The 27,733-nt window shown below is 39.5% G+C and overlaps 1 protein-coding gene across 2 annotated transcripts in view; it reads right to left on the reverse strand.

The window, feature by feature from the left end:
• Nucleotides 1-824: 824 nt before the first annotated feature.
• The window catches only part of UBXN2A (UBX domain protein 2A), a 40,357-nt gene continuing 13,448 nt past the window's right edge, over nucleotides 825-27,733 (reverse strand). Inside the window, exons 3-7 of one of the 2 annotated variants that reach the window (XM_003125368.7) lie at nucleotides 20,423-20,561; nucleotides 19,869-19,975; nucleotides 14,154-14,291; nucleotides 12,740-12,898; nucleotides 825-5,699 (exon numbers count right to left, since the gene is read on the reverse strand). In XM_003125368.7, the coding sequence (XP_003125416.3) occupies nucleotides 5,507-5,699; nucleotides 12,740-12,898; nucleotides 14,154-14,291; nucleotides 19,869-19,975; nucleotides 20,423-20,561 (736 nt within the window). In that variant the 3' untranslated portion in view covers nucleotides 825-5,506. The remainder of the gene's footprint in view (nucleotides 5,700-12,739; nucleotides 12,899-14,153; nucleotides 14,292-19,868; nucleotides 19,976-20,422; nucleotides 20,562-27,733) is intronic. The other variant, XM_085019902.1, reaches the window with a different exon arrangement.

Genomic DNA, 27,733 nt, shown 5'->3' on the forward strand with positions numbered 1-27,733 from the left:
AGGATGTGAGAAATGAAAACATGATCACACAACTTAAGCATAAATGTTCATAGCAGCACTATTTATAATACCTAACCCAATGTCCACCAACTAACAAAATGTTAAGGAATATTCATACAATGGACGATTACTATTTGACAAAAAGGACATAGATGAACCTTGAAAACATTAAGTGAAAAAAAGCCAGTCATGAAAGACCACATATTGTTCCACTCGATTTATATGAAATGTCCAAATAGGCAAATCTATAGAAAGAATGCAGGCTTGTGGTTGCCTAGAACTAAGGGTGGAGAAAGACTGCTAATGGGTTTGGGGTTTCTTTCAGCAATAAAAATGTCCTAAAATCAGACTGTGGTGATGGTTGCACAATCCTGTGAATATATTAAAAAACCACTGAATTGTACACTTTAAATGGGTGGACTGTAAGGTATGTGAATTACATCTCAATAGAGCTTTTTTAAAAAAGAGAGTAGATATGCTTCTTTCTAGAGGAGGAAATGATGAAATGGAAATGATGGTGCTAGTGAGGCTATCTGGAGACCTCAAGTTAACTCATGCTGTGAGATATGCTGATTAACACAGGAGTCTGAAGATTTCATGAATTTGATCTAGCCGCCCTGAACTGCTTCCACATGGACTTTTGCATGGGAAATAAATAAAAATTTATTCTATAAGTCATTATTTTGGATTTCCTATTACAGCTAAATCTAATCCTAAAGTATACACTACCCAGTCGAAAGCAAGTCATTCCATTTTCTATGCCTCAATCCCTTAATCTCGAAAATGGTACCTTCAATTTCCTTAATTGCAGGCCTCACACACAGTGGAAGGGTAATTAGGTAACGCATGTGTTACACATTTATTCTTTGGAAACTGAACATAAACGCAAGATGAAGTTTCTTTGGATAATCCACATTTGAACAACCATTTTACATGCAATTTTAGGAAGCTTGGAAATACTTTACTCAGAATATTTATACTTTGTTGCATATACTATCACAATTTTAACTCTGAAAGGAAGAGGGCAAAGAAAAACCTCCCTCCCTTTTTTTGCACAGAAATGTAATTAAAAAAAAAAAAAAGAAAAGAAATGTAATTGAAGTGCACTTTTCCCCTAACAGTTACTACTCTACTTTAAAGGGATGGTATATTCTTTATGCAATTTTTAAAGACAAATACATTACATTCAATAAATAAAACAGGCTTACAGTAACCAAGAAGCCTATCTTTTAAAACTAAAGACTGATACTTAAAAATACCTGAAAAGATACACACCGAAAATGTTATTAGTCGTTATCTCTGAATGGTGGAGTAACAGGTGAGTTACAGGTCATTTTAGCATAACTGTATTTTATAATTTTCTGAATAATTTGTGCAAAAAACATACATTCAAATCAAAGGACAAAGAACTGAATATTTGTCTACTGAATAAGCCACTTCTATTTTAAGATTCAGTGTGATGATCAATGTTTAAATTAAATGGTAGGGAGTTCTCTGTTGGCTCAGCTGGTTAAGGATCTGGTGCTGTTGCTGCTGTGGTTTGGGTTCGATCTCTGGCCCCAGAAGTTCTGTATGCCACAGGCAAGGCAAAAAAAAAAAAAAAAAAAAAAAGTTTGTACTGAGAGAAAAGACAAAGGGATAAATCTTACTAAGGCATCTTCATGCTAGTTCAACTAAGGACACAAAGATGGTATAAGAAATAAAGACAACCAGTGAGTGAGTATTAAAAATACCACATTTTAACACATCTGAGTTATTATTACTTTTTTTTTTGTCTTTTTGCCTTTTTTTCTAGGGCCACTTCCAAGGCATATGGAGGTTCCCAGGCCAGGGGTCTAACCGGAGCTGTAGCTGCCGGCCTATGCCACAGCCACAGCAACGCAGGATCACGGCAACGCCGGATCCTTAACCCACTGAGCAAGGCCAGGGACCAAACCAGCAACCTCGTGGTTCCCAGTCGGATTTGTTAACCCCTGCGCCAGGACGGGAACTCCCTTAACACATCTGAGTTATTAAGACAACAGTTCTTTAACCACTAGCAAGATTGCTTTCAAAATACTTTAAGGCACTGAAATAGACACATATTTTCAACATAATTAAGTATAATGAAAAGTATTCTGAATAAGTATGTAAAATAAGATCATTTTTATAACCTCGATAATATGTAATTTAACCAATAAATTAGAATCTGTAAAATTAGATACATACTTCTATATATCAGCCCTCACAATGATTCTTAACTGATTGCAATGCCAGTTTTGAAACAGCTACTTAGGTCAAACTGTATTCCACATCTAACATGCTAGCTTATTTTCAAGTTTGCCTTCCCTCGATAAATTCACTTTGTTTCCTAAAGTCAACATGTTTTGGGTATTCTACATAGTTAATTAAGAAACTTCAAGTTTTGATCAGATGGCTGTCACTTTAGAAAACCTTTAAGAATATCACTGACATTACTTAAAGTTTTCAGTTACAAAAAAAGAGGGTTATTGCTGATGATAGGTCTTTTACAGGAACTTCTCACTGGGGTGTATTCTAAAGGTACATACAAGAAAACCTCTCATATGTCTTCTAGCTAATAATTACTATCAACTGGAAAATCTACAAAAGAGGCTTTCCTATATGTATAAGATAAATATTTCCAAAAAGAAGTCCCTTTATAGAAACACATGGAAAATCACAAATTGACTTATAAGTATGCAAATAAAAATCATAAAATGTTTCATGATAGGACTATATGAAATTTTTTCTTACAGATTTCTGAAAATATATAAACAATCAACTTATATCTAATTCTACCATTCCTTCATTTTTTTGTAAGAATGTCATTATTTTTCACTAGAGAAAGGGCTCTACCACAGCTGTAAACGTTACCGACAATAAATACTTTCTATTATGTATCTTTGTTTCAGAGGGTAAATGACAAAAGGAAAAGGCTCTCTTTGTCCTCCTTCTCTTCCTGATAAAATGACAGACTCCTACCATGCGGGAGGCTAAGAGGTAGAAAAGGAAGGATTCTTAAAATGGACCTTGAATGGAGGATATATCTTATAAACCAGGTCATCTAGTTACATGCATATTTCCCTTCTGTTATCCCTGAGACTTTAATAAAAACCTCATTATTTAAATGTTGCAGCCTTGGAGTTCCCTGTGGTACAGCAGGTTAAAGACCTAGTGTTGTCACTGCAGTGGTTCTAGCCACTGCTGCTGCTGTGGTGCAGGTTAGATCCCTGGCCCAGGAACTTCCACGAACCACAGATGCAGCCCAAAAGAAAAAAAAAAGTTGTAGCCTTGTCTCAGCTATGCTTACAGAAGATAAAGCACAGGTTTAGGTCTTGATCAGTTCAGCATTAAAGGGGTAACAGCTTAAGAACAAACTGCTGGGGAATAGGATAAAATTTAAGGTCTAACAGTCCCATTTCAGTAGATTTCTGCACTGTCCATGGTGAGGCATGCAGGTTTTCTTTTCTTAGGGTAGAAGCTGAGTGCAGGATTTCCTGAAGACTGGTTCTCTAACTACATACCTAAGAAATATTTGCAATTAAAAATGTAGAGATCTAGAACCCATCCCAGCTACAATGAATCACTAGAATGTATGTGGTAGGTGGCAGGAATGGGCCTTTTGAAAAGTTCCCAAGTGATTCTTACACATGAAGGTTTGAGAATCACTGCAAATCACTGCTTTATAAGATTAGTACTTTCAAGAGTCAAAACTATTTTCATAATTACACTAGGATGTTATTTGCTTTTTTTCACTTTCTCCTGAATGTACAGTAGCATTTACTATAGGCTACATGATATGTGATATTGTAATAGACTGAATGTAGAAGCAGATGACATTCCATCTGTTTTCTTTAAATGAAATACAATGTCACATTTCCCACTTTTTACATTTTGGAAAATAGACATTTTTCATAAAAGTGTCCTTTATAATAACACGTTTATTACTTTCAATGAATAAATATAATTTTAAATATAACATTAATATGTATAAGCCACGCATACAAAGGTCTTAAGACCAAAAAGTTTGAGAACTGCTCTTTCTGGCAGACACCCAGCACCCTATGAACATTGCTGCTGAAAGGAATGGCACTTAGTGCCGTGGCACACTCAATGCATATTTCACTTTAAATATGAATCAACAGGTCATTTGCAAAAAAGCTTCTTAAACTTGGGATTTAATCTGACAGTGAAATACTGAAGTCTAATCAGTTTTAGTTAAAAATGTAAGATATGAAGCACATTTTTCTTTGGAATATAATAAATAATCCTTATGATATACACATGCTGACTAATGTATGGAACAGAAAATCATACTTTACATGATACATTTAAAAAATGTTAAATGGCTCACTCCAAATGCTAGCTAAGAACAAATCCCTTATTTTTTATTTTTTTGGTTGTGTTCATAGCATGTGGAAGTTCCCAGGCCAGAGATCAAACCCATACCACAGCACCAACCCAGGCCAGTGCAGTGATGTCAGATCCTTAACCCACTGCGTTCCACAAGAGAACTCCCCTAATTTTTCAAAGAAAATAAAATAGGGGATAAACTAATGATCCTAGAGAAAACGAATTTTTAAATGTACATGTTTTGAAAATGCAAAATGTGAGAAGGCAGATTACTGACATTACAATAAGCTATACAACTTTATTCTTATACTGTTGCTATATTAATATTTGAGTGTACCTCGCCAAAAGAGAATGCAAATTGGGAACATTTCTGAGGTTTACACATAGCTGGGGTGAAAGCAGTTCCTTCAAGCCACCTTTTTTTTTTTTTTTTTGACTTTTTAGGGCCACACCCACAGCATATGGAGGTTCCCAGGCTAGAGGTCAAATTGGAGCTGTAGCCACTGGCCTATGCCACAGCCATAGCAATGGCAGATCGGAGTGATGTCTGCAACCTACACCACAGCTCACAGCAACACCAGATCCTTAACCCACTGAGTGATGCCAGGGATCGAACTTGTGTCCTCATGGCTACTAGTCAGATTTGTTTCTGCTGAGCCATGAGAGTAACTCCCCTTCCAACCTTCTGATTATCTCAGATTTAAAAACTACACTGAATTCAAACCTGCCATGTACAATTTTTCATTTTTAATGTATTGCTATTTTAAAAATCTGAAACTGCTAACATTTAAATAAATCACTATTATTTGCGAATGTTTGAATGAAAGATGCTGTAAATGTATCTGTTAACTAATGGCATATTAAGATTTTAAATGACATAGTTATTTAATATATCTTATGCTGAATAACTGATATTTGAAAATAAGTATATTTTTCTTTCTGAGTAGCCTTCTAGAAAAAGTTCACAGAATACGTGTCCAGTCATAGTTTACTTTCCTAACTTGTACTTGTTTAGATATCGTCTCATCAGGAAGGAGCTAAACAGTATAAAGCTCAACAAATCTGACTTTCCCTTGTTTTGGTTTGCATGCCCACTTTCCCTGGAACCATCATTTCTCTGGAAACTTTCCACCTAATATATCAAAAATCAATGTTATGAAAGTTCTTTAAAAGGTTCAGCGGTTTTTTTGAGTCTCTGAATGATTACAGCATTCTGTAAATCTGCTTCTTCCAGTGTGAGTGTTTCATCTAGCAATTTGAGGAAAGGAAGAGCTGTTGCCAAGGAAAAGGGAGGACTTCTTTGAGGTCCTTGGTATTTTTCGATGAAGTCTTTGATGTGGCTTATCCTGTAAAACAGTACAAACTATTAATTTTATGAAAACCTGAATTAGTTAATTTAAGTTAACTAAACCATTTTGTGATAATATCTGGCTATGTTAATACATAGAATAATCAAGTTAGGATGACAGAATTACTCATCTGGGCTATCTTTTAAAGGTTGGTGCTTGATGATAGTAAGGAATAATTAATTACCTTGGTTATTATGGTTACAGTTTGAGTCCTCATTTTTTTAGAAACACATACTGAAATACATATGAAACTATATGAAATCTAGGATTTGCCTAAACATAGTTCAATGGAAACTAAGTGATGGATCATCACATCTTCTCTTTGCTTTGCACATGCCTGAAAATTTCTATGATTGAAAATCTACATATCTAGCTCTGAATGGATCAGAAACAGTCTAACCAGTGATCCTACAAAGATACAGGTTGTTTCTCTTAAATACTGGTCATGTTGTGCTTCAAATATAATTAAGGAAGTTCTTAACTAGTACATGCTATAATGTCACAGAACCACCGCAATCTTGACAGGAACTCAAAGTTATATTCATGTAAATACATGTGTGTGTAGTTAGAGAGGGAGAGCACATATATATAAATTCATCGAAACTAAACCATTTTGGAGTTCCCGTCGTGGCGCAGTGGTTAACGAATCTGACTATTGAATCTAACAAATCGAACCATGAGGTTGCGGGTTCGATCCCCGCCCTTGCTCAGTGGGTTAACGATCCAGCGTTGCCGTGAGCTGTGGTGTAGGTTGCAGACGCGGCTTGGATCCAGCGTTGCTGTGGCTCTGGCGTAGACTGGCGGCTAGAGCTCCCATTCGAACCCTAGCCTGGGAACCTCCATAGGCTGCGGGAGCGGCCCAAGAAATGGCAAAAAGGCCAAAAAAAAAAAAAAAAAAAAAAAACACAGAAAACAAAAAAACTAAACCATTTTATGTATTACTAAAAAAAAAAAAAAATCCCATATTATGACAAAAATCCTATCATTTTTTTTTTTTAAGGGCTGCACCTGCAGCATTTTGAAGTTCCCAGGAGTTCGCTGGTATCCTAGCAGGTTAAGGATTTGGAGTTGTCACTAGCCTGGCCTGGCCTGGGTTTGATCCTTTGCCTGAGAACTTCTGCATGATGCAGCCAAAAAAAGGAAAGAGAGATGAATCAAACAGAAAAAGGATGTCATAGCAATTGGCAATAAACCGAACTTGGCCATGTGACTTACTCTGACCAATGTGGTGTTAGCAGAGTTGATACAAATAAATGCTTGCTTAGTGGGACCAGCCCTTGTGAGCCTGTTCTATAAGAACATGGCTGGGTAGTTTACTGATTTAAGAATGATGAGGGAGTTCCCGTCGTGGCGCAGTGGTTAACGAATCCGACTAGGAACCATGAGGTCGCGGGTTCGGTCCCTGCCCTTGCTCAGTGGGTTAACGATCCGGCCTTGCCGTGAGCTGTGGTGTAGGTTGCAGACACGGCTCGGATCCCGCGTTGCTGTGCCTCTGGCGTAGGCCGGTGGCTACAGCTCCGATTCCACCCCTAGCCTGGGAACCTCCATATGCCGCGGGAACGGCCCAAGAAATAGCAACAACAACAACAACAACAACAAAAGACAAAAAGACAAAAGACATAAAAAAAAAAAAAAAAAAGAATGATGAGACACACAAGGAGCAGAGTTAGACTCAGGAACCTGCAGCTCAAACCTAGTTAACCGAGATGACCTGCAGATAAATAAATGAGCCCAACTAAGATGAGCAAATCCACACCTGCTGACACACAAGAAATAAATACTTATTCTATGCCATGAGATTTTTGTGACTGTTTAGGGAGCAGTACTGACTGATCCATTAACATAAACAAATATACACTTGGACCATTACCAATAAAAAAAGGATACTTACCTTCAACTCTTTTTCTTTTGTCTTTTTAGGTCCACACCCATGGCATATGGAGGTTCCCAGGCTAGGGGTCGAACTGGAGCTATAGCTGATGGCCCACACCACAGCCACAGCAACAGCAGGATCCACCGCACCTGCGACCTACACCACAGCTCATGGCAATCCTGGATCCTTAACCCACTGAGCAAGGGCAGGGATTGAATCCGCATCCTCGTGGATACTAGTTGGATTCATTAACCACTGAGCCATGATGGGAACTCCAAGAAGATAAAACTTTTACAACTCAACAAGGTAAAGAACCCAATTTTAAAGATAAGCAAAAAAATGGAGTTCCCACTGTGGGGCAACAGGATCAGCAATCTCCGCAGCTCTACAATGCAGGTTTAAGGATCCAGTGTTGCCACAGCTGCAGTGCAACAGCTGAAGCTGCAGTGTGGCTTGGATCTGATCCATGATTCAGGAACTCCATATGCCTCTGGGCGGCCAAAAATGAAAACAAACAAAAAACCCCAACTTCCCCCAACAAACATACACTAACAACAGTTAATAGCACTTGTATTTCTAGAACTGAGAGAACTGAAAACATATGTCCATACAAAAATGTCTGGACACAAATGTTCATAGCAACATTATTCGTAACAGCCAAGATGTGGAAGTAATCCAATGTCTGTCTGCTGATAAATGAGTAAACTAAATGTGGTATATCCATACAACACAACACAGTTCGGCAATAAAATGGAGAAAAGAACTGTTACATACAGCTACACATATCAACTTGGATGAGTGTCAAAAACATAACATTGGGGGGGAAAAAGACAAGCTGTAGTAGAATATATACAATGATTCCATTCATATCCAATTTTCAAAAGCAAAATTGCCCTTTCCTTTCCTTAGTGAACAATAAAAAACTATTAGCATGGCAGAAAATGGGAAGCATTCAGGCCACAAATGAGAGGGAGCTGTGAACAGGAAATCAGGGTCCAGGTAGTGTGACGAGGGCAACTGCACCGGAAAGCTGCCCACCTGCCTGGTTCAGAGACTGACCAGCCTGAGGAAGGCGTCCATGTAGAGGGAGTCAGGTGGGGATGGTTAGAGTACAAGCAGAGTTAGGAGTGTGTCCACAGAAAGGAGTCCAGTGCAGTGTCAGAAGCCAAGTGGGGTTAGGAATACATCCAGTCTGAGGGATAGAAGTGTGCATAGCAGGCTGTCTCAAGCAGAATAAATGGAGCATTCAAACAGAGGAGTGTGCCCACTGCAGTGTGTCAGACCAGAAAGGAGTGTCCAAGCAGGGGGAAGGATAGGCAGCACTGATGGCCAAAGCCCGAGCGGGTGAACAGGTCAATGGCATGATGCAACCTATCAAGAGACCCTCAGGAAGAGGAAGGCTTCCGTGTGGAGGAAGAGGCAGCAGTGGAAAAAGGAGTCTGGATACACACAAGAGAATTGATCGGTAAATAAATACATTAAGAATAACTGGAGTCAGGTTTCTCACTGTGGAGAAGTTATAAATATAGAAAGGAGAAAACTAGAATAAACCTTGTGGTGGTAGATTGAAATTAGAGGTATCTATGTGAACTCAAAGTTTTCAATATGCAAAGATACAGAAATATAGATGTAAATGCACGTGTGTGTGTGTGTATGCCTATACACCTGTAGCTGTTTCCACTCTGAGGCTCTGGGAATTGTGGCAATAAATATACCTAGTAAACAGACCCTAGCTTCTCAATGCCAAACTCTACTACAAAGAACAAGGGCTTCTTAGAAAAACTACAGAATGAACTTGAAAAGAGATGATAATTACAACCCACTGAATAGAACAGGAAACCATGAGTTGATACAGATATAAATAAACAAAAGAATAACTTGAGGCGTTCTTGTTGTGACTCAGCAGTAACGAACCCAACCAATACCCATGAGGATGTGGGTTCGATCCCTGGCCCAGCTCAGTGAGTTAAAGATCCTGTTTTGCCGTGAGCTGTGGTGTAGGTCGCAGATGCAGCTTGAATCCCGCATTGCTGAGGCTGTGGCACAGGCCGGCAGCTGCAGCTCTGATTGGACCCCTAGCCTGGGAAATTCCATATGCTGCAGGTGTGGTCCCAAAAGCAAAAAAGAATAAATTTTTAGAAAAAACATGAAAATTATCCAATTTCAAACTCTTTCCCCACAAAAATATATATTAATTATAAAGAAAAAAGTAAGGGGGCTTATTTAGCATAGATATCACTTTAATCACGTGAACTAAGAGAATACATTGAGAGGTACAAGGCATCACCTCTATGATGGTCCTGCAGAAATCAGTGACCTAAATATAAACATGAGATAGTATCAGTTAAAAAAACTGGCCTAATTTAAAAAAAGTCAAGGTCATGAAAATCAAGGAAAGGCTGAGGAATTACTATTTCAAACAGAGACATGAGAAGTAAATGCAGTGCATGTTTCTGAATGGCCTTTGGATACAAAGGATGACATGAGATTAAATGTCAAACCTTGACTAGTGTCCAAATTACAGCAGGCAGAAGTGAACAGATGTTAAATTCCCATTTAAACACTGCCGAATTGTGGTCATACGGGATAATGTCTTTGTTTGTAGGAAATATACACTAAAATATTCCACGTTATAGGTCATTAGATTGGCAGCTTAATCTGGAATGGTTAGGAAAAAAAAGTTCTTTACACTATTCTTGAAATTTTCTGTATGATTGTTTTAAAAATTATGGAGTTCCCTTATGGTACAGTAGATTAAGGACCTTGCATTGTCATTGCAGCAGCTCAGGTCTCTGCTGTGGTGTGTGTTTAATCCCTGGCCTGTGAACTTCCACATGACATAGGCATGGCCAAAAAAAGACCTCCTGGTGATCTAGTGGTTAGGATTTGGCACTTTCCCTGCTGCAGCATGGCTTCAATCCTGGTATGGGAACCGAAATCCCACATCAAGCTGCTGCAAAACTTGGTCCAAAGTAAACAAACCTAATCACGTGTTCATCAAAAAGTCTACAAAAGATACATGTACTCCAGTGTTCACTGCAGCACTATATATGATAGCCAAGACATGGAAGCAACCTTAATGTCCATCTACAGAGGAGTGGATAAAGATGTGGTACATATACACACTGGAATATTACTCAGTCATAAAAAGGAATGAAATAATGGCATTTGCAGCAATGTGGATGGTCTTAGAAATTATCATGCTAAGTATGCTAAGCAAAGTTACAGTCAGACAGTGAGACACAAATGTCATATGCTATCATTGTATGTGGAACCTAAAAAAAGGACACAATGAACTTCTTTGCAGAACAGATACTGACTCACAGACTTTGGAAAATTTATGGTTACCAAAGGAGACAGGTTGAGGGTGGAGGGATGGGCTGGGGTTTGGGATGGAAATGCTATAACACTGGGTTATGATGATTGTTGTATAACTATAAATATAATAAAATTTACAGTTAAAAACAACTAATTAGGAGTTCCCGTCATGGCGCAGTGGTTAACAAATCTGACTAGGAACCATGAGGTTGCATGTTCGATCTCTGGCCTTGCTCAGTGGGTTAAGGATCTGGCGTTGCCGTGAGCTGTGATGTAGGTCGAAGATGTGGCTCAGATCCTGCATTGCTGTGGCTCTGGTGTAGGCCAGTGGCTACAGCTCCGATTCGACCCCTAGCCTGGGAACCTCCACATGCCACAGGAGTGGCCCCAGAAAAGGCAAAAAGACAAAAAGACAAAAAACAAAAAACAAACAAAAAAAACCCCAAAACCAAAAGCCAAAACAAAACAAAACAAAAAAACACTAATTATGTGAAAGTGAACAAAACAACTCAGCATTATACAGATACACAGGTACTTGGTAAAACTATGAACAAAGGCAGAAAATGATTAACACATTTACAATAGAGTTTTTAATCTCTTGAACAAAAGGAAATAGATATGACCAGGGAAAGGCACATAAGGTGTACCAGTATGTTTTAAGCTAGGTGGTATGTACATGTTTCTTTTTTTTTTTTGGCCATACCTATGGCATGTGGAAGTTCCCTTGCCAGGGACGGAACCTGCCCCTGTCAGCGACCCAAACCACTGCAGTGACATCCTCATCAGAACCTTAACCTGCTGCACTACAGAGGAACTCATTACTATTACTTTAAATAAGCATATATGCTTTTTTTTTTTTTTTTTTTGCTTTGCTCTTTAGGGCTGCATTCCCACAGCATATGGAAGTTCCCAGGCTAGGGGTTGAATCAGAGCTACAGTTGCTGGCCTACACCATAGCACAGCAACACCAGATGCTTCCTCCATCTGCAACCTATACCACAGCTCATGACAATGCTGGATCCTTAACCCAGTGAGTGAGGCTAGGTATCGAACCCACATCCTCATGAATACTAGTCAAGTTTCCTACCCGAGCCACAATGGGAATTCCGATTATTTGTCTTTTTAATTAAAATGAAAAATATTTAAGAGATAAATGACAGGGAAAAAATCCATCAAATTGGTCATAGTGATTATCTTTGGGTAATGGAATTTTAATTGATTCGTTTCTTTCAATTTTTTCAGTATTTTCATTCTTTTTCTAGAATTAACAGGGAAACATGTACATAATGCTGCTGATCAACTTAAAACCACTGAAAATAATTACTTTAAATTTATGTATCTGGTTAAGGAGGAAAACTAATGAAATGATGAGATAACCCATAAAACAGTCTGAAAATACTTCATTAATGTCCAAGAATTTCCACTGCCATAATATGTTCTATTTAGAGAACTGTTTATTAAGATCCTTGGTTAGTTCTTAAAAATAACTGTTAATTAAATTTCTTGTTTTCCAGTCAGTTAAGACGGAGGGGGGATTCACACAAATAATAAAATAGGAGTTCCCGTCGTGGCGCAGTGGTTAACGAATCCGACTAGGAACCATGAGGTTGCGGGTTCGGTCCCTGCCCTTGCTCAGTGGGTTAACGATCTGGCATTGCCGTGAGCTGTGGTGTAGGTCGCAGACGCGGCTCAGATCCCATGTTGCTGTGGCTCTGGCGTAGGCCGGCAGCTACAGCTCTGATTCGACCCCTAGCCTGGGAATCTCCATATGCCACGGGAGCGGCCCAAGAAATGGCAAAAAGACAAAAAAAAAAAAAAAATAATAATAATAAAATAGAAAACTCACCTATGAGAAATGTTAAATTTCTGGACAATCCTTTTCCCATTGGCTAACCAGATCTGTACATTAGTGATGGGTTCCAGATTGTTTAGCGGGACAGTAGACAACTTATTTTTATTCTCAACTTCAATACTCTTTGCTTTAGAAACAATTTTTGGTGTGGCACTAAGAAAATTCAGACAACAAGTTAGAGGCATGTTTTTCCTTAAGCAGATCTTTATCATTAAACAATTATTATAAATCCTTTATATAAGTACAGCTTTATAGGAAGGTTTTGGCCAGTCACTGACACATAGAGATATTTACATCACTTACATCTATCATATATGACAACTATGAGAAATCTAATGACATTACCCTCAAGAAATTTGTAAGCTTGTAGAAGGTTACATTCATATACTGTTAGTAGTACTGGAACAATGCCTTACAGAACAATTTATACTGTCAACAGATCTATGGACGTTACTTTTACCTACTTCCCAGGTAAAAATTTCTAAAAGAAATTATAAATTCTCTGTAAAGAATAGTCCTTGGGTTATAAAGGGCTGTACCCATGTCATATGGAGGTTCCCAGGCTAGGGGTGGAATCGGAGCTACAGCTGCCAGCCTACATTACAGCCACAGCAACTCGGGATGCGAGCTGTGTCTGCAACCTACACCACAGCTCATGGCAATGCCGGATCCTTAACCCACTGAGCAAGGCCAGGGATCAAACCCGCAACCTCATGGCTCCTAGTCGGATTCATTAACCACTCCATTCTTTATCATTCTGAAAGTCACATTTGGATATTATTTTATGTGTGGATGAATATATATGTATTACCAATCTTGATAATTAATATACGAAAATAAAAGTAAAAAGCAATCCTATACTTAACCGTTTTGCATCCTGTTGTAGACATAATTAGATGAGGACTCCAAAGTTTGAAAATGCTTAAAAGCTTTGATACTGATACTAATTTTATCACGCATTTCTTTATTTTTATCTCCTCAAAATTCAGATACAGATCAGAAAGCATAATGTTGAAGGCACTGGTAACTCTAACACGGAACTCAATATTCAAAAGCTAGCCTATGCACTCTGTAACATAAATAGCAAAGCTGAAGTGGTGGGTGCAAGGGAAAAAAATGATTTATCCACCCAGTTTTGCCCAAAGTCCTCAATAAGCCAGGCCCCTTTGAACTGATAAAAACCAAAAGAATTGCCATGGTTTTTTTAGTCTAGTGCCAGCATGTATTAATTTATACTAAGATGAATGTGACTTGGAAATTTTCATAGAAGTTAACATGAAAAATCTCATTTCCAACGAGTGAAATGATAAATTCTATATATGTGGTCTACATGGGAAAATAATGACTGGCTGAATATTACTGAGTCAAGCCCCTGCTTATGGAAAGCTCACAGCATGAGCCTACTCACCTTCCCAGTCTGTGACCCTGTCCTGAGAAGGGCTGGAACACAGGCTTCGTTGACATACACACTTCATTTTTCTTATCTTCAACTCTAACATCCACCTCCTCTTTATCAAAAACTCCTTGTAATTCTAAAGGTAATTCCCTTGGAAAGTAAGGAAACAAAATGGTAAAGCCCCTAGTAAGCCTTTTCTTTCTCTGAAAAACATCCTATATGCAACAAGAACTGAAAGTCACAGTAAAAAAAAACAGTGCTAGTCCTCATGATTCCATTCTCACTCCAATTAAAAAAAACTTTGAGGTGTGTCTCCTACATTTTCTCTCTTTATATAGCAAAATTCCACATAATTATTTTGTCCAAACAATTCAGTACTTTGCAAACTGTTGCCTTCTTCTTTTTATTTTTTGTCTTGCTGTCTGTTCCACAGCATAGGGAGGTTCCCTGGCTAGGGGTCTGATTGGAGCTATAGCTGCCTGCCCAGCCAGAGCCACAGCAACTCGGGATCCGAGCCGTGTCTGAGACCTACACCACAGCTCACAGCAACACCGGATCCTCAACCCACTGAGCAAGGCCGGAGATCGAACCCAAAACCTCATGGTTCCTAGTCAGATTCGTTTCTGCTGCGCCACAGCGGGAACTCCTATTGCTTTTTTTTGTTTGTTTTTAAAGCAAACCAAGAGTTCTCACTATGGCTCACTGGTAATGAATCTGACTAATATCCATGAGGATACAGGTTTGATCCCTGGCATTGCTCAGTGGGTTGAGGATCCAGAGTTGCTGTGAGCTGTAGTGCAGATCACAGACACTGCTCAAATCTGGTATTACTGTGGCAGTGGCACAGGCCAGCAGCTACAGCTCTGTTTGGACCCCTAGCCTGAGAACTTCCATATGCCTCAGGTGTGTCCCTAAAAAGACAAAAAATAAAAATAAAATAACATAAAGCAATTAAAAATCTATACATACATTGTACATATACATATATACAGACCTATGTTTTATGTACACACTGAAAGTTGGTTAGGCATAGACTACTATCAACTCTTCTGAAATAAGGATTGACCAAAATAAGTGCTTTGTACCATTACATTGATGTCATACATGAAATCACATGCTAAGGACAGTGCTATGGGATATAAACTTAATTATTTATTTTTATTTATTTATTTGTCTTTTTGCATTTCTTGGGCCGCTGCTGCGGCATATGGAGGTTCCCAGGCTAGGGGTTGAATCGGAGCTGCAGCCGCCAGCCTATGCCGGAGCCACAGCAGCACAGGATCCGAGCCGCGTCTGCAACCTATACCACAGCTCATGGCAACGCCGGATTGTTAACCCACTGAGCAAGGCCAGGGATTGAACCCGCAACCTCACGGTCCTAGTCGGATTCGTTAACCACTGCGCCACCACGGGAACTCCTAAATTTAATTCAGTATGTCTTTTTAGTAAAGCAGAAGCATGAACATGAGCATCAATAGCTGAAAGAACATTGATGTCTTTTATTCATTAATTTTCTTTCTAGCAATCTATCTTGAAAGAATACTTGGAGATACTGGTCAAACTTTCAAAACAATATAGGAAAACACAGGAGTTGTGTTCAGCACCCTGAATTAAGTGATGATTTCTTAGATAGAACACCACAGGCAAAAGTAATAAAAGAAAAAAAAAGGATAAATCAGACTTCATCAAAGTAAAACCTTTTGTGCTTCAAAGGACATCATTAAGAAAATAAAACTCTTTTTCTTTTGTCTTTTTAGGTCCACACCCATGGCATATGGAGGTTCCCAGGCTAGGGGTCGAATTGGAGCTATAGCTGATGGCCCACACCACAGCCACAGCAACAGCAGGATCCGCCGCACCTGCGACCTACACCACAGCTCATGGCAATCCTGGATCCTTAACCCACTGAGCAAGGGCAGGGATTGAATCCGCATCCTCGTGGATACTAGTTGGATTCATTAACCACTGAGCCATGATGGGAACTCCAAGAAGATAAAACTTTTACAACTCAACAAGGTAAAGAACCCAATTTTAAAGATAAGCAAAAAAATGGAGTTCCCACTGTGGGGCAACAGGATCAGCAGTCTCCGCAGCTCTACAATGCAGGTTTAAGGATCCAGTGTTGCCACAGCTGCAGTGCAACAGCTGAAGCTGCAGTGTGGCTTGGATCTGATCCATGATTCAGGAACTCCATATGCCTCTGGGCGGCCAAAAATGAAAACAAACAAAAAACCCCAACTTCCCCCAACAAACATACACTAACAACAGTTAATAGCACTTGTATTTCTAGAACTGAGAGAACTGAAAACATATGTCCATACAAAAATGTCTGGACACAAATGTTCATAGCAACATTATTCGTAACAGCCAAGATGTGGAAGTAATCCAATGTCTGTCTGCTGATAAATGAGTAAACTAAATGTGGTATATCCATACAACACAACACAGTTCGGCAATAAAATGGAGAAAAGAACTGTTAAAGGAGTTCCTATTGTGGCTCAGTGGTTACGAACCTGACTAGTATACTTGAGGATGCACGTTCGACCCCTGGCCCCACTCAGTGGGTTAAGGATCTGGTGTTGCTGTGAGCTGTGGTACAGGTTGCAGACACGGCTCAGATTCCGCATTGCTGTGGCTTTGATGTAGCCCAGTGGATATAGCTCCCATTAGACCCCTAACCTGGGAACCTCCATATGCCGTGGGTGCAGCCCTAGAAAAAACAAAAAGACGAAAAACAAAAAAACCCCCAAAGAACCCCCCCAAAACCAAAAACGCCAAATAGGAGCTGCAGCCACAGGCCTACACCACAACCTGTGGCAACATTAGCTCCTTAACCTGCTGAATGAGGTCAGGGATTGAATCTCCACCCTCATGGAGACAACACTGGGTCCTTAAGCTGCTGAGACACAATGGGAACTACAGATATCTTTTTATAGAGGGAAACAAGAAATAATCAAATTGTCAACAACTAAATATATATATAAAAATTATGGGTCATCATTGTGATAAAATAATATGTAGATATATTCCTGTGTTCAAGATAAAGTCAAAATTGTAACAAATATACCTTATATATGACTATATGCACAGAAAATTCCAAAATGAAATCCAGAAAAATGAGTTCCCATCGTGGTACAACAGAAACGAATCTGACTAGGAACCATAAAGTGGCGGGTTCAATCCCTGGCCTCACTCAGTGGGTTAAGGATCTGGCGGTGCTGTGAGCTGTGGTGTAGGTCACAGACATGGCTCGGATCCTGCGTTGCTGTGGCTCTGGCGTTGGCCGGCAACTACAGCTCCGATTCAACCCCTAGCCTGGGAAACTCCATATGCTGTGGGTGCGGCCCTCAAAAGACTCCCCCCAAAAAAAGAAAGAAGAAAGAAATCCAGAAAAAATGGTTTTTTTTGTTTTTTGTTTTCTTTTTTTTCAGAAAAAATGTTAATAGCAGTAATACTTTGGTGTCATGAAATTATATGTAATTTTCAAGTTCTCAATGCTTTAAGAATCTTCTAGATTAGGCATATATAACAGAATCATAAATATATAATATAAGCAGTACAGTGCAATGGAAATCACAATTAGAAATCTTTGCAATTGAAAATTATAAAGCATTTAGGAGTTCCCGTCGTGGCGCAGTGGTTAACGAATCCGACTAGGAACCATGAGGTTGCGGGTTCGATCCCTGCCCTTGCTCAGTGGGTTAACAATCCGGCATTGCCGTGAGCTGTGGTGTAGGTTGCAGACGCAGCTCGGATCCTGCGTTGCTGTGGCTCTGGCGTAGACCGGTGGCTACAGCTCCGATTCAACCCCTAGCCTGGGAACCTCCATATGCCGCGGGAGCGGCCCAAGAAATAGCAACAACAACAACAACAAAAAAAGACAAAAAGGACATAAAAAAAAAAAAAAGAAAAAAGAAAATTATAAAGCATTTAAACATAAATAAGAAATAATAACTAGGATGTGATGTAGAAAGTTAACACTGAAGAGTGAAGTAATTTAAGTCAGATTTTGGTTGATCAGAATTCAATTTCCTAACCCTTCAAAATTACAGTTGTGGCTTTCTTAAAATCCATCTTATGAAAATCTGAATTTATTAAAAAAAATCTGTGAAAGAGTAAGGATGTGTAAACAACATTCGAAAGGAAATCTTCCAAACGAAACATATCTAAAATACCCTGCCATCATCAAAAAATCTACAAGGAATAAATGATGGAGAGGATGTGGAGAAAAGGGAATCCCCCCTAAACTGCTGGTGGGAATGTAGGCTGGTGTAACCACTGTGGAGAGCAGTATGGAGATTCCTTAAAAAATATTCCACTCCAGCGCATATATCCAGAGAAAAACATAATTCAAAGATACATGCACCCCAATGTTCACTGCAGCAGTATTCACAACAGCCTAGACATGAAAGCAACCCAGATATCCATCAACAGAGGACTGGATAAAGATGTGGTACATGTATACAGTGAAATATTACTTGGTCAGGAGTTCCTGTCAACATAGGTCAAAGATATGGCTCTGATTCCACACTGCTGTGGCTGTGGTGTAGGCTGGCAGCTGCAGCTCCAATTCGACTCCTAGTCTAGGAACTTCCATGTACTACAGGTACGGCCCTGAAAAGAAGAAAAGAAAAGAAAAGAAAAGAAAAGAAAAGAAAAGAAAAGAAAAGAAAAGAAAAGAAAGAAGAGAAAGAAAGAAAAGAAAGAAAAAAAAAGAAAGAAAGAGGGAGGAAGGGAAGGAAGGAAGCAAAGAAGGAAAGAAGGAAAGAAAGAAGGAAAGAAAGAAGGAAAGAAAGAAAGAAAAAGAAAGAAAAGAAAGAAAAAGAAAAGAAAGAAAGAAAAAAAGAAAGAAAGAAAGAGGGAGGGAGGGAGGGAAGGAAGGAAAGAAGGAAAGAAAGAAGGAAAGAAAGAAAGGAAAGAAAGAAATAAAGAAAAAAAAGAAAAGAAAGAAAGAAAGGGGGGAGGGAGGGAAGGAAGGAAGGAAGGAAAGAAAGAAAGAAAGAAAAAAGGAAAGAAAGAAAGAAAGAAAGAAAGAAAGAAAGAAAGAAAGAAAGAAAGAAAGAAAGAAAAGAAAGTCTCAGCCATAAAAGAAAATAGAATGCCATTTGTAGCAACACCGATGGACATAGAAATTATCATACTAAGTCAGACAGAGACAGATAAATAGCATATGAGATCACTAATATGTGGAATCTAATAATGATACAAAAGAACTTATTCACAAAACAGAAACAGGCCAAAAATAAACAATGAAAAAAAAAAAAACCCGCAACACTCAAAAAACAAGAACAAAATAAAATAAAAATTGAGGGAGGTCCTGTCGTGGCTCAGTGGTAACGAACCTGACTGGTGTCCATAAGGACACAGGTTCGATCCCTGGCGTCACTCAGTGGGTTAAGGATCCACTGTTGCTATGAGCTGTGGTGGCAAGTCAGAGACGCAGCTCAGATTCCAAGTTGCTGTGGCTGTGGTATAAGCTGGCAGCTACAGCTCCGATTCAGCCCATAGCCTGGGAACTTCTGTATGCCTAAAAAGACCAAAAAAAAAAAAAAAAAAAAAAAAAAAAAAAAATCCTTCTAGCAGAATTCCCTGGTGGCTCAGCGGGTTAAAGATCTGGTGTTGTCACTGTTGTGGCACAGGTTCCATCCCTGGCCCAGGAAATTTTGTATGCCATGAGCACGGGAAAAAAATAAAAAATAAAACCTTCTATTTACAAAGATCACTTACCCTTTTTTGATGGAGTTCAGAAACTGCTGACTTGCACCATCAGAATAACTTCTAAAATCATCATTGACTGTGAATCCATTTTTCCATAATTTTATACTTACATCTACCTGAAAAACAGTAAAAAACAAAATGCATTATGTTAATAATTTACACCACAGCTCACCACAACACTGGATTCTTAAGTTAATGAACAAGGCCAGGGATTGAACCTGCATCCTCAGGGATCCTAGCTGGGTTTGTTAACCGCTGAGCCACGATGGGAACTCCTATACTTCATATTTTATCACACAGAATATTACATAGTAAAATGTGTATTCAAGAGTTGGGATTTAAAATTTATTTTTATTTTTACTACTTCATCAGGACCTTTTTTGTTTTGACAGTGCTCACAGCATGTCAAAGTTCCTGGGCCAGGGACTGAATGCATGCCACAGCTATAACCAGAGCCAGAGCAGTGACAATGCCAGATCCTTAACCTGCTGACCCACCAGGGAACTCCTAAAGGTCCATATTTTAAGAAATACTGGGAGAAAAAAAATTTTATTGACACTTACCTGTTTCTTTTGTTCAGTGGGAGACAAGGATTTGGCACCAACCTTCTGAGCTTCCTCAAAAAGGCTATCAACGAAATATTCACAATTGATTTGTTGATTATCACTAAGAGGTTGGTGGTCAGATCCTGTTTCACAAACCCTACACACACACAAAAAAAAGAAAAATAAGCACCACTGACCACTAATTCTCTGAAAGCTCATATAAACTGTTCTAGTTAGGGATCTTGACCAGAGATCCCACCTCCATGTGTGCAGTTGAGACCCACTTCTAAAATAAGATCTCAGATATGTGGCCTTGGGAAGTCATTAGCTTTTTTGGTCCAAAATTGTGTTTTCTCAACTTCAGTCTATTGACCTTTGGAGAAGGATAATTCTTTGTCATGAAGGGTTATCCTGTACACTGTAGGAAGCTGAGCTGCATCTGTGGCTGTTACCCATTAGATGACAGTGGCATGCACATCCCCTTAGATCCCAGTGTTATAATGATAAAAAAAAAATCTCTAGGAGTTCCCATCGTGGCTCAATGGTTAACGAATTTGACTAGGATCCACGAGGTTGCGGGTTCAATCCCTGGCCTTGCTCAGTGGGTTAAGGATCCGGCATTGCCGTGAGCTGTGGTGTAAGTCGCAGAAGCAGCTCGGATTGGAGTTCCCGTCATGGCTCAGTGGTTAACGAATCTGACTAGGAACCATGAAGTTGTGGGTTCGATCCCTGGTCTTGCTCAGTGGGTTAAGGGTCCGGTGTTGCCGTGAGCTGTGCCGTAGGTTGGATCCCGTGTTGCTGTGGCTCTGGTGTAGGCCAGCAGCTACAGCTCCAATTAGACCCCTAGCCTGGGAATCTCCATATGCCGCGGGAGCGGCCCAAGAAATGGCAAAACGACAAAAAAAAAAAAAGACATCTCTAGACAATACCAGATGTCTCTGGGGGTGGAAGAAGCAAAATCTCACCAAGTTGAAAACAACTGGTCCAGAGTTTAAAAAAAGAGAAAGTATTCTTTGTAAAGGTCTCAAAAGGGCTTTAAAAGGGGTTACTGTGTACTTTTTGGTAACAGAAAGCACTCTTAAAACTAAAGTTGATAATGTGTGAAAACAGTCATAATCACAATTTTGCTCCTTTGCATATTTGAGAATGAGATTTCCCACTCAGACTTTCATGTGAGGTGGTTTAATTAATACTTTACTGTGTTTTTTTGTTTGTTTTTTACGGCCACACCTGCAGTATATTCAACATCTGCAACCTATGCCAAAGCTTGTGGCAACACTGGATCCTTAAGCCACTGAGCCACAATGGGAACTCCCTTTTTCTTTCTCTTTAAAGAGAGGCATAAATGACACACAACACTAATTTCAGACACACCACATAGGTTTGGTATTTGTATATATTACAAAATGATAAAAACAGTAATTCTAGGTAATAGTTATAACAGCCATCACCATACATAGTTAGACTTTTTGCCTTTGTGATGAGAACTTTTTTTTTGGTATTATTTTTTCCTTTAGGTGTCATGAAGCATGCGAAGTTCCCAGACCAGGAATCAAACCTGCACTATAGTAGTGACCCAAGTCACAGCAGTGACAATGTGGATCCTTAACCTACTGTGCCACCGAGGAGTTCCATGTGAGAACTTCTAAGATTTACAGGAGTTCCCGTCATGGCGCAGTGGTTAACAAATCCGACGAGGAACCATGAGGTTGTGGGTTCGATCCCTGGCCTCGTTCAGCAGGTTATAGATCCAGCGTTGCTGTGAGCTGTGGTGTAGGTCGCAGACGCAGCTCGGATCCCTCGTTGCTGTGGCTCTGGCGTAGGCTAGCGGCTGTACATCTGATTTGACCCCTAGCCTGGGAACCTCCACATGCTGCAGGTGTGGCCATAAAAAAGACAAAAAAGGAAAAAAAAAAAGAAAAGATTTACACCATTTTCAAATACGCGATAACAGTATCAACTACAGTCACCATGATGTACGTTACATCCCCATGACTTATTTTATAACCAGTAGTTTGTACCTTTTAACTCCCTTCTTCCACTTGACCATCCAATCTACCTTTTATGTGTGTGTGTACGTATTTATATTTTCTATTATAAGAAATATTACCTAAAATTTTTTTTTGATAAAAAGATGGTTTCTAGTCGATCTTTTAAGTCAGAAAATACGGAGTTCCCGTCATGGCGCAGTGGTTAATGAATCCGACTAGGAACCATAAGGTTGTGGGTTCGGTCCCTGCCCTTGCTCAGTGGGTTAACGATCCGGCGTTGCCGTGGGCTGTGGTGTAGGTCGAAGACGCGGCTCGGATCCCGCGTTGCTGTGGCTCTGGTGTAGGCCAGTGGCTGCAGCTCTGATTGGACCCCTAGCCTGGGAATCTCCATATGCCGCAGGAGCGGCCCAAGAAATAGCAAAAAAAAAAAAAAAAAAAAAAAAAAAACAACATAGGAGTTCCCGTCGTGGCTCAGTGGTTAAGGAATCTGACTAGGAACCATGAGGTTTCGGGTTTGACCCCTAGCCTTGCTCAGTGGGTTAAGGATCCAGTGTTGTCATGAGCTGTGGTGTAGGTTGCAGACAAGGCTCGAATCCCGCATTGCTGTGGCTATGGCATAGGCTGGAGGCTATAGCTCTGATTAGATCCCTAGCCTGGGAACCTCCATATGCCATCGGTGTAGCCCTAGAAAAGACAAAAACACCAAAAAAAAAAAAAAAAAAATCATAAATGTACTGAGATATTACTTCTTATTTCATGAATAATAATCACTACTCTTTTACTCTTACACTGTGCCAGGAACTGCAAGGCAGACAGTCTTATCCACATTTTATAGATAAAGGAAGGAGTCATAAAGAGGTTATGTGTCAGAGATGACACAGCTAGTAGGTGATAGAAATAGAATTCAGATCCTTGATAATCTATCTTTTAAATCTATGTTCCCAACCATGACACATTATAAACACTCTTATTTTATTTTTATTTTGTCTCTTTAGTATATGGAGGTTCCCAGGCTATGGGCTGAATCGGAGCTGCAGCCGCTGGCCTACACCACAGCCATAGCAGCGCAAGATCCTTAACCCACTGAGCAAGGCCAGGGGTTGAACCTGCGTCGTCACTGATGCTAGTCGGGTTCGTTAACCACTGAACCATGATGGGAACTCCTTCAAGTCTTTTTTAATAGCTAATAGTTATTGAGCACTTATTAGAATATTCTAAGTACTTTACCCGTGTTAACTTATTCAATCTTCACAATGACCTAAAAGGCACAAGAGGGTTTTTTTGTTCGTTTTGGCCACCCCACGGCATATGAAATTCCTGGGCCAAGGACAGATCCAAGCCACAGTTGCAACCTAGGCCACAGCTATGGCAACACCAGATCCACCATGCCAGCAGGGGATCAAACCTGCGCCCTGGCGCTACAGAGGTGCCACCAATGCCATTGTGTCACAGTGGAAACTCCTGGTTTTTAATCCTCATTTAATAAAGAAAAAGATTAAGCAATTTGCCCAAGATCACAAAGCTACTGGGAGGTAGAGCTGGAAACTGAACCCAGGCTTCTAATGCCTCTACCAGTAATCACTGTGCTGGACTGTCTCTCAAAATAGCTACTGCTATATTGTTAAAACGCTGTTAGCAGGGCAATGTTTTAAGTATACTCCTTTTACTCTTGTTGTTGTTAAGATTAAATGTCAATACACATGAAGCCTGTTTATACCTGTTACACAGACAGTATGTACCCATACACATGCTGGCGCAGAGTAAGTTCTCATTTAGATGGTAATATCATTAAAACCATGTTATGCTCTCTGGTATTTGTTTCTTTCATTCAGAAAACAGTTTATACTTAATAATTAATAACTAATACGAGTGAAAAATATTGCCTGCTGTATCCATACACAAAAGATGTTGCAGTCGTCAAGCCATCACATTATTGCCACCCAGATGGTGAGCCCTGAGGGAACTCAGGATAGAAAGAGGATGCCCACCATCTGGCATTCAACTGCTGCAGCCACTCCCAAAGGTGCACTCAGAGGAGACTCAGAAAGAGAAAGCACAAGATACTAGCCCCAGAGAGTTGAGGTGCATATCAACAGAATGATTTCAATGAACCTAGACTCTTGTATCTTCCCCATACACAGAAGAGTACTAAACTCCTTAAGCTATGTGCTTTTCTTTTATTAACAGTAATCATTTGATATTGTGACTACCTAGCCTTTGTTGCAAAAAATTCCTACATATCCTGGCCCCTCTCCTACTTCTTTGGAGCAATCTCTCAGTATTATCTGAGATGCTGTGTCCTGGGCTTAAATCCTCAGTTTTGTTGGTTGAATAAAACCTAGCTCTTAACTTTTAGGTTGTGCATCCTGTTTTTCTTTGTTTTCTTCAGTCAACACCCAAGTACGAAGTCAATAAAGCTGAGTATCCAGAGTTAACTTAAATTTTAGTCCTTTATCATATGTATTTGGTATGTATATTTTACTAAACTTAATTATGTTAACCCAAGTCATTTGAACATTTATTGAGTACCTATGATATGCTAGGTGGTAGAAAGACACAAAGATGAATAAGAAATAGTCTAGGTTTTTTTTTTTAATTTTTTATTACTCAAATGAATTTATCACATCTGTAGTTGTATAATGATCATAACAATCTGATTTCACAGGATTTCCATCCCACAGCCCAGGCACATCCCCCCACCCCCCAAACTGTCTCCTCTGGAGACCATAAATTTTTCAATGTCTGTGAGTCACCATCTGTTCTGCAAAGAAGTTCAGTCTGTCCTTTTTTCAGATTCCACATGTCAGTGAAAGCATTTGATGTTGGTGTCTCATTGTATGGCTGACTTCACTTAGCATGATAGTTTCTAGCTCCATCCATGTTGCAAAAAATGCTGGTATTTCGTTCTTTTTAATGGCTGAGTAATATTTCATTGTGTGTATGTACCACATCTTCTGGATCCACTCCTCTGTCGATGGACATTTAGCCATGTTTGGGCTATTGCAAATAGTGCTGCAATGAACACTGGAGTACATGTATCTTTGCGAGTCATGGTTTTCTCTGGATAAATGCCCAGGAGTGGGATTGCTGGATCAAATGGTAGTTCTATTTTTAGTTTTCTGAGGAATCTCCATGCTGCTTTCCACAGTGGTTGCACCAATTTACAATCCCACCAACAGTGTACTAGGGTTCCTTTTTCTCCACACCCTCTCCAGCAGTTACTGTTTGTAGACTTTTTGATGATGGCCATGCTGGCTGGTGTAAGGTGGTACCTCAGAGTGGTTTTGATTTGCATCTCTCTAATAATGAGTGATGTTGAACACCTTTTCATGTGTTTCTTGGCCATCTGTATGTCTTCTTTGGAGAACTGTCTGTTTAGATCTTCTGCCCATTTTTTGATAGGCTTGTTTGTTTTTTTGGTATGGAGCTGCAGGTGTTTATAAATTTTGGGGATCAATCCCCTGTCAGTCGATTCACTTGCAAAGATTTTCTCCCATTCTGTGGGTTGTCTTTTTGTGTTGTTTAGGATTTCCTTTGCTGTGCAGAAACTTTGAAGTCTGAGTAGGTCCCATTTGTTTATTTTTGTTGTCAATACTCTGATAGGTGGATCTGAGAAGATGTTGCTGTCATTTATGTCAGAGAGTGTATGGCCTATGTTTTCCTCTAGGAGTTTTACAGTGTCTGGTCTTATATCTAAGTCTTTAATCCATTTGGAGTTTATTTTTGTGGTGTTAGGGAGTGTTCTAATTTCATTCTTTTCCATGTGGCTGTCCAATTTTCCCAGCACCACTTATTGAACAAGCTGTCCTTTCTCCATTGTATGTTCTTGCCTCCTTTGCGAAACAGTCTAGGTTTTTAAGAGGTTCAGAGTAAAGTGTGTGGGAGATCAATGCCTACAAATTTGATTATCTTAACTAAAATGACCAATCCCTTGAAAGGCATCATCTACCAAAATACACACGAGGAGAAATAAATCATATGAATAGGCTTACATCTATTAAAGAAATCAAATCAATAATTGATATCTCCCCAAACAGAAAGTACCATGCATGATTTCATTCTATTAGATGTTTAAGCAAAAACTGATAGCAACTCTTTATAATCTCTGCAAGCATATAAAAGCAGAAGGGAACACTTCTTGTTCATTCTATGTGGACAGCATTGCCCAAATACTAAAGCCAGATGAAGACATTATAAGAAAGGAAAACTACAGATAATCTCTCTCAGGAACACAAATACAAAATCTTCAGTAAAACATTAGCATTTTGAATCCAGCAATATATATAAAAAAATCATCTACCATAACCAAGTAGAATTTATTTCAGGTAAGACTGGTTCAACATTAGAAAATCAAGTCATAAGCAGTGAGATCCTGCTGTACAGCACAGGGAACTAAATCTAGTCACTTGCAGTGGAACATGATGGAGGATAATGTGAGAAGAAGAATATATATATATACATGACTGTGTCACTTTGCTGTACAGTAGAAATTGACAGATAAATCAACTACAGTGAAAAAAATAAAAATTTTAAAAGCATCTGACAATATCTAACACCTGTTCATGATTAAAAAAAAAAAAAAAAAAAAACCCAGCAAATAAGAAGCAGAGAGGAATTCCCCCATGCTAATGCCATACTTAAATGGAGAGAAATAGATGCTTTTCTCCTAAGATCAGGGATAAAACAGACATTCCTTCTTGCCACTTCTCTTCAATGCTACACTGGAAATCCTAGCTAAACCAGTAAAATAAGATGAGGAAGTAACAAATGTACAGGAGTTCCCATCATGGCTCAGTGGTTAACGAATCCGACTAGGAACCATGAGGTTGCGGGTTCAATCCCTGGCTTCGCTCAGTGGGTTAAGGATCTGCGTTGCCATGAGCTGTGGTGTGCAGGCGGCTACAGGTCTGATTATATCCCTAGCCTGGGATTCTCCATATGCCATGGCTACAGCCCTAGAAAAGACAAAATGACAAAAAGACAAAAAAAAAAAAAAAAAAAAAGAATTGGTGGAATTTCCACTGTGGCTCAGTGGTACGAACCCAAATACTATCTATGAGGATGTGGTTCGATCTCTGGCCTTAACTCAGTGGGTTAAGGATCCGGCGTTGCCATGACCTGTGGTGTAAGTTGAAGATGCAGCTTGGATCTGGCAATGCTGTGGCTCTGGCAAAGGTCGGCAGCTACAGCTCCGATTAGACCCTAGCCTGGGAACCTCCATATGCTGTGGGTGCAGTCCTAGAAAAGAAAAAAAGGCAAAAAAACCCCCACAAAAAACCCCACAAAAAACACAAGATCTGGCATTGCTATGGCTGTGGTGTAGGCTGGCAGCTGTGGC

This window comes from Sus scrofa, chromosome 3, assembly GCF_054392235.1.
Source record: "Sus scrofa isolate SSC_HxYL_T2T_F1_AM1 chromosome 3, Sscrofa_HxYL_maternal_Yorkshire_Landrace_v2.0, whole genome shotgun sequence".
Classification (NCBI taxonomy): Eukaryota; Metazoa; Chordata; class Mammalia; order Artiodactyla; family Suidae; genus Sus; species Sus scrofa.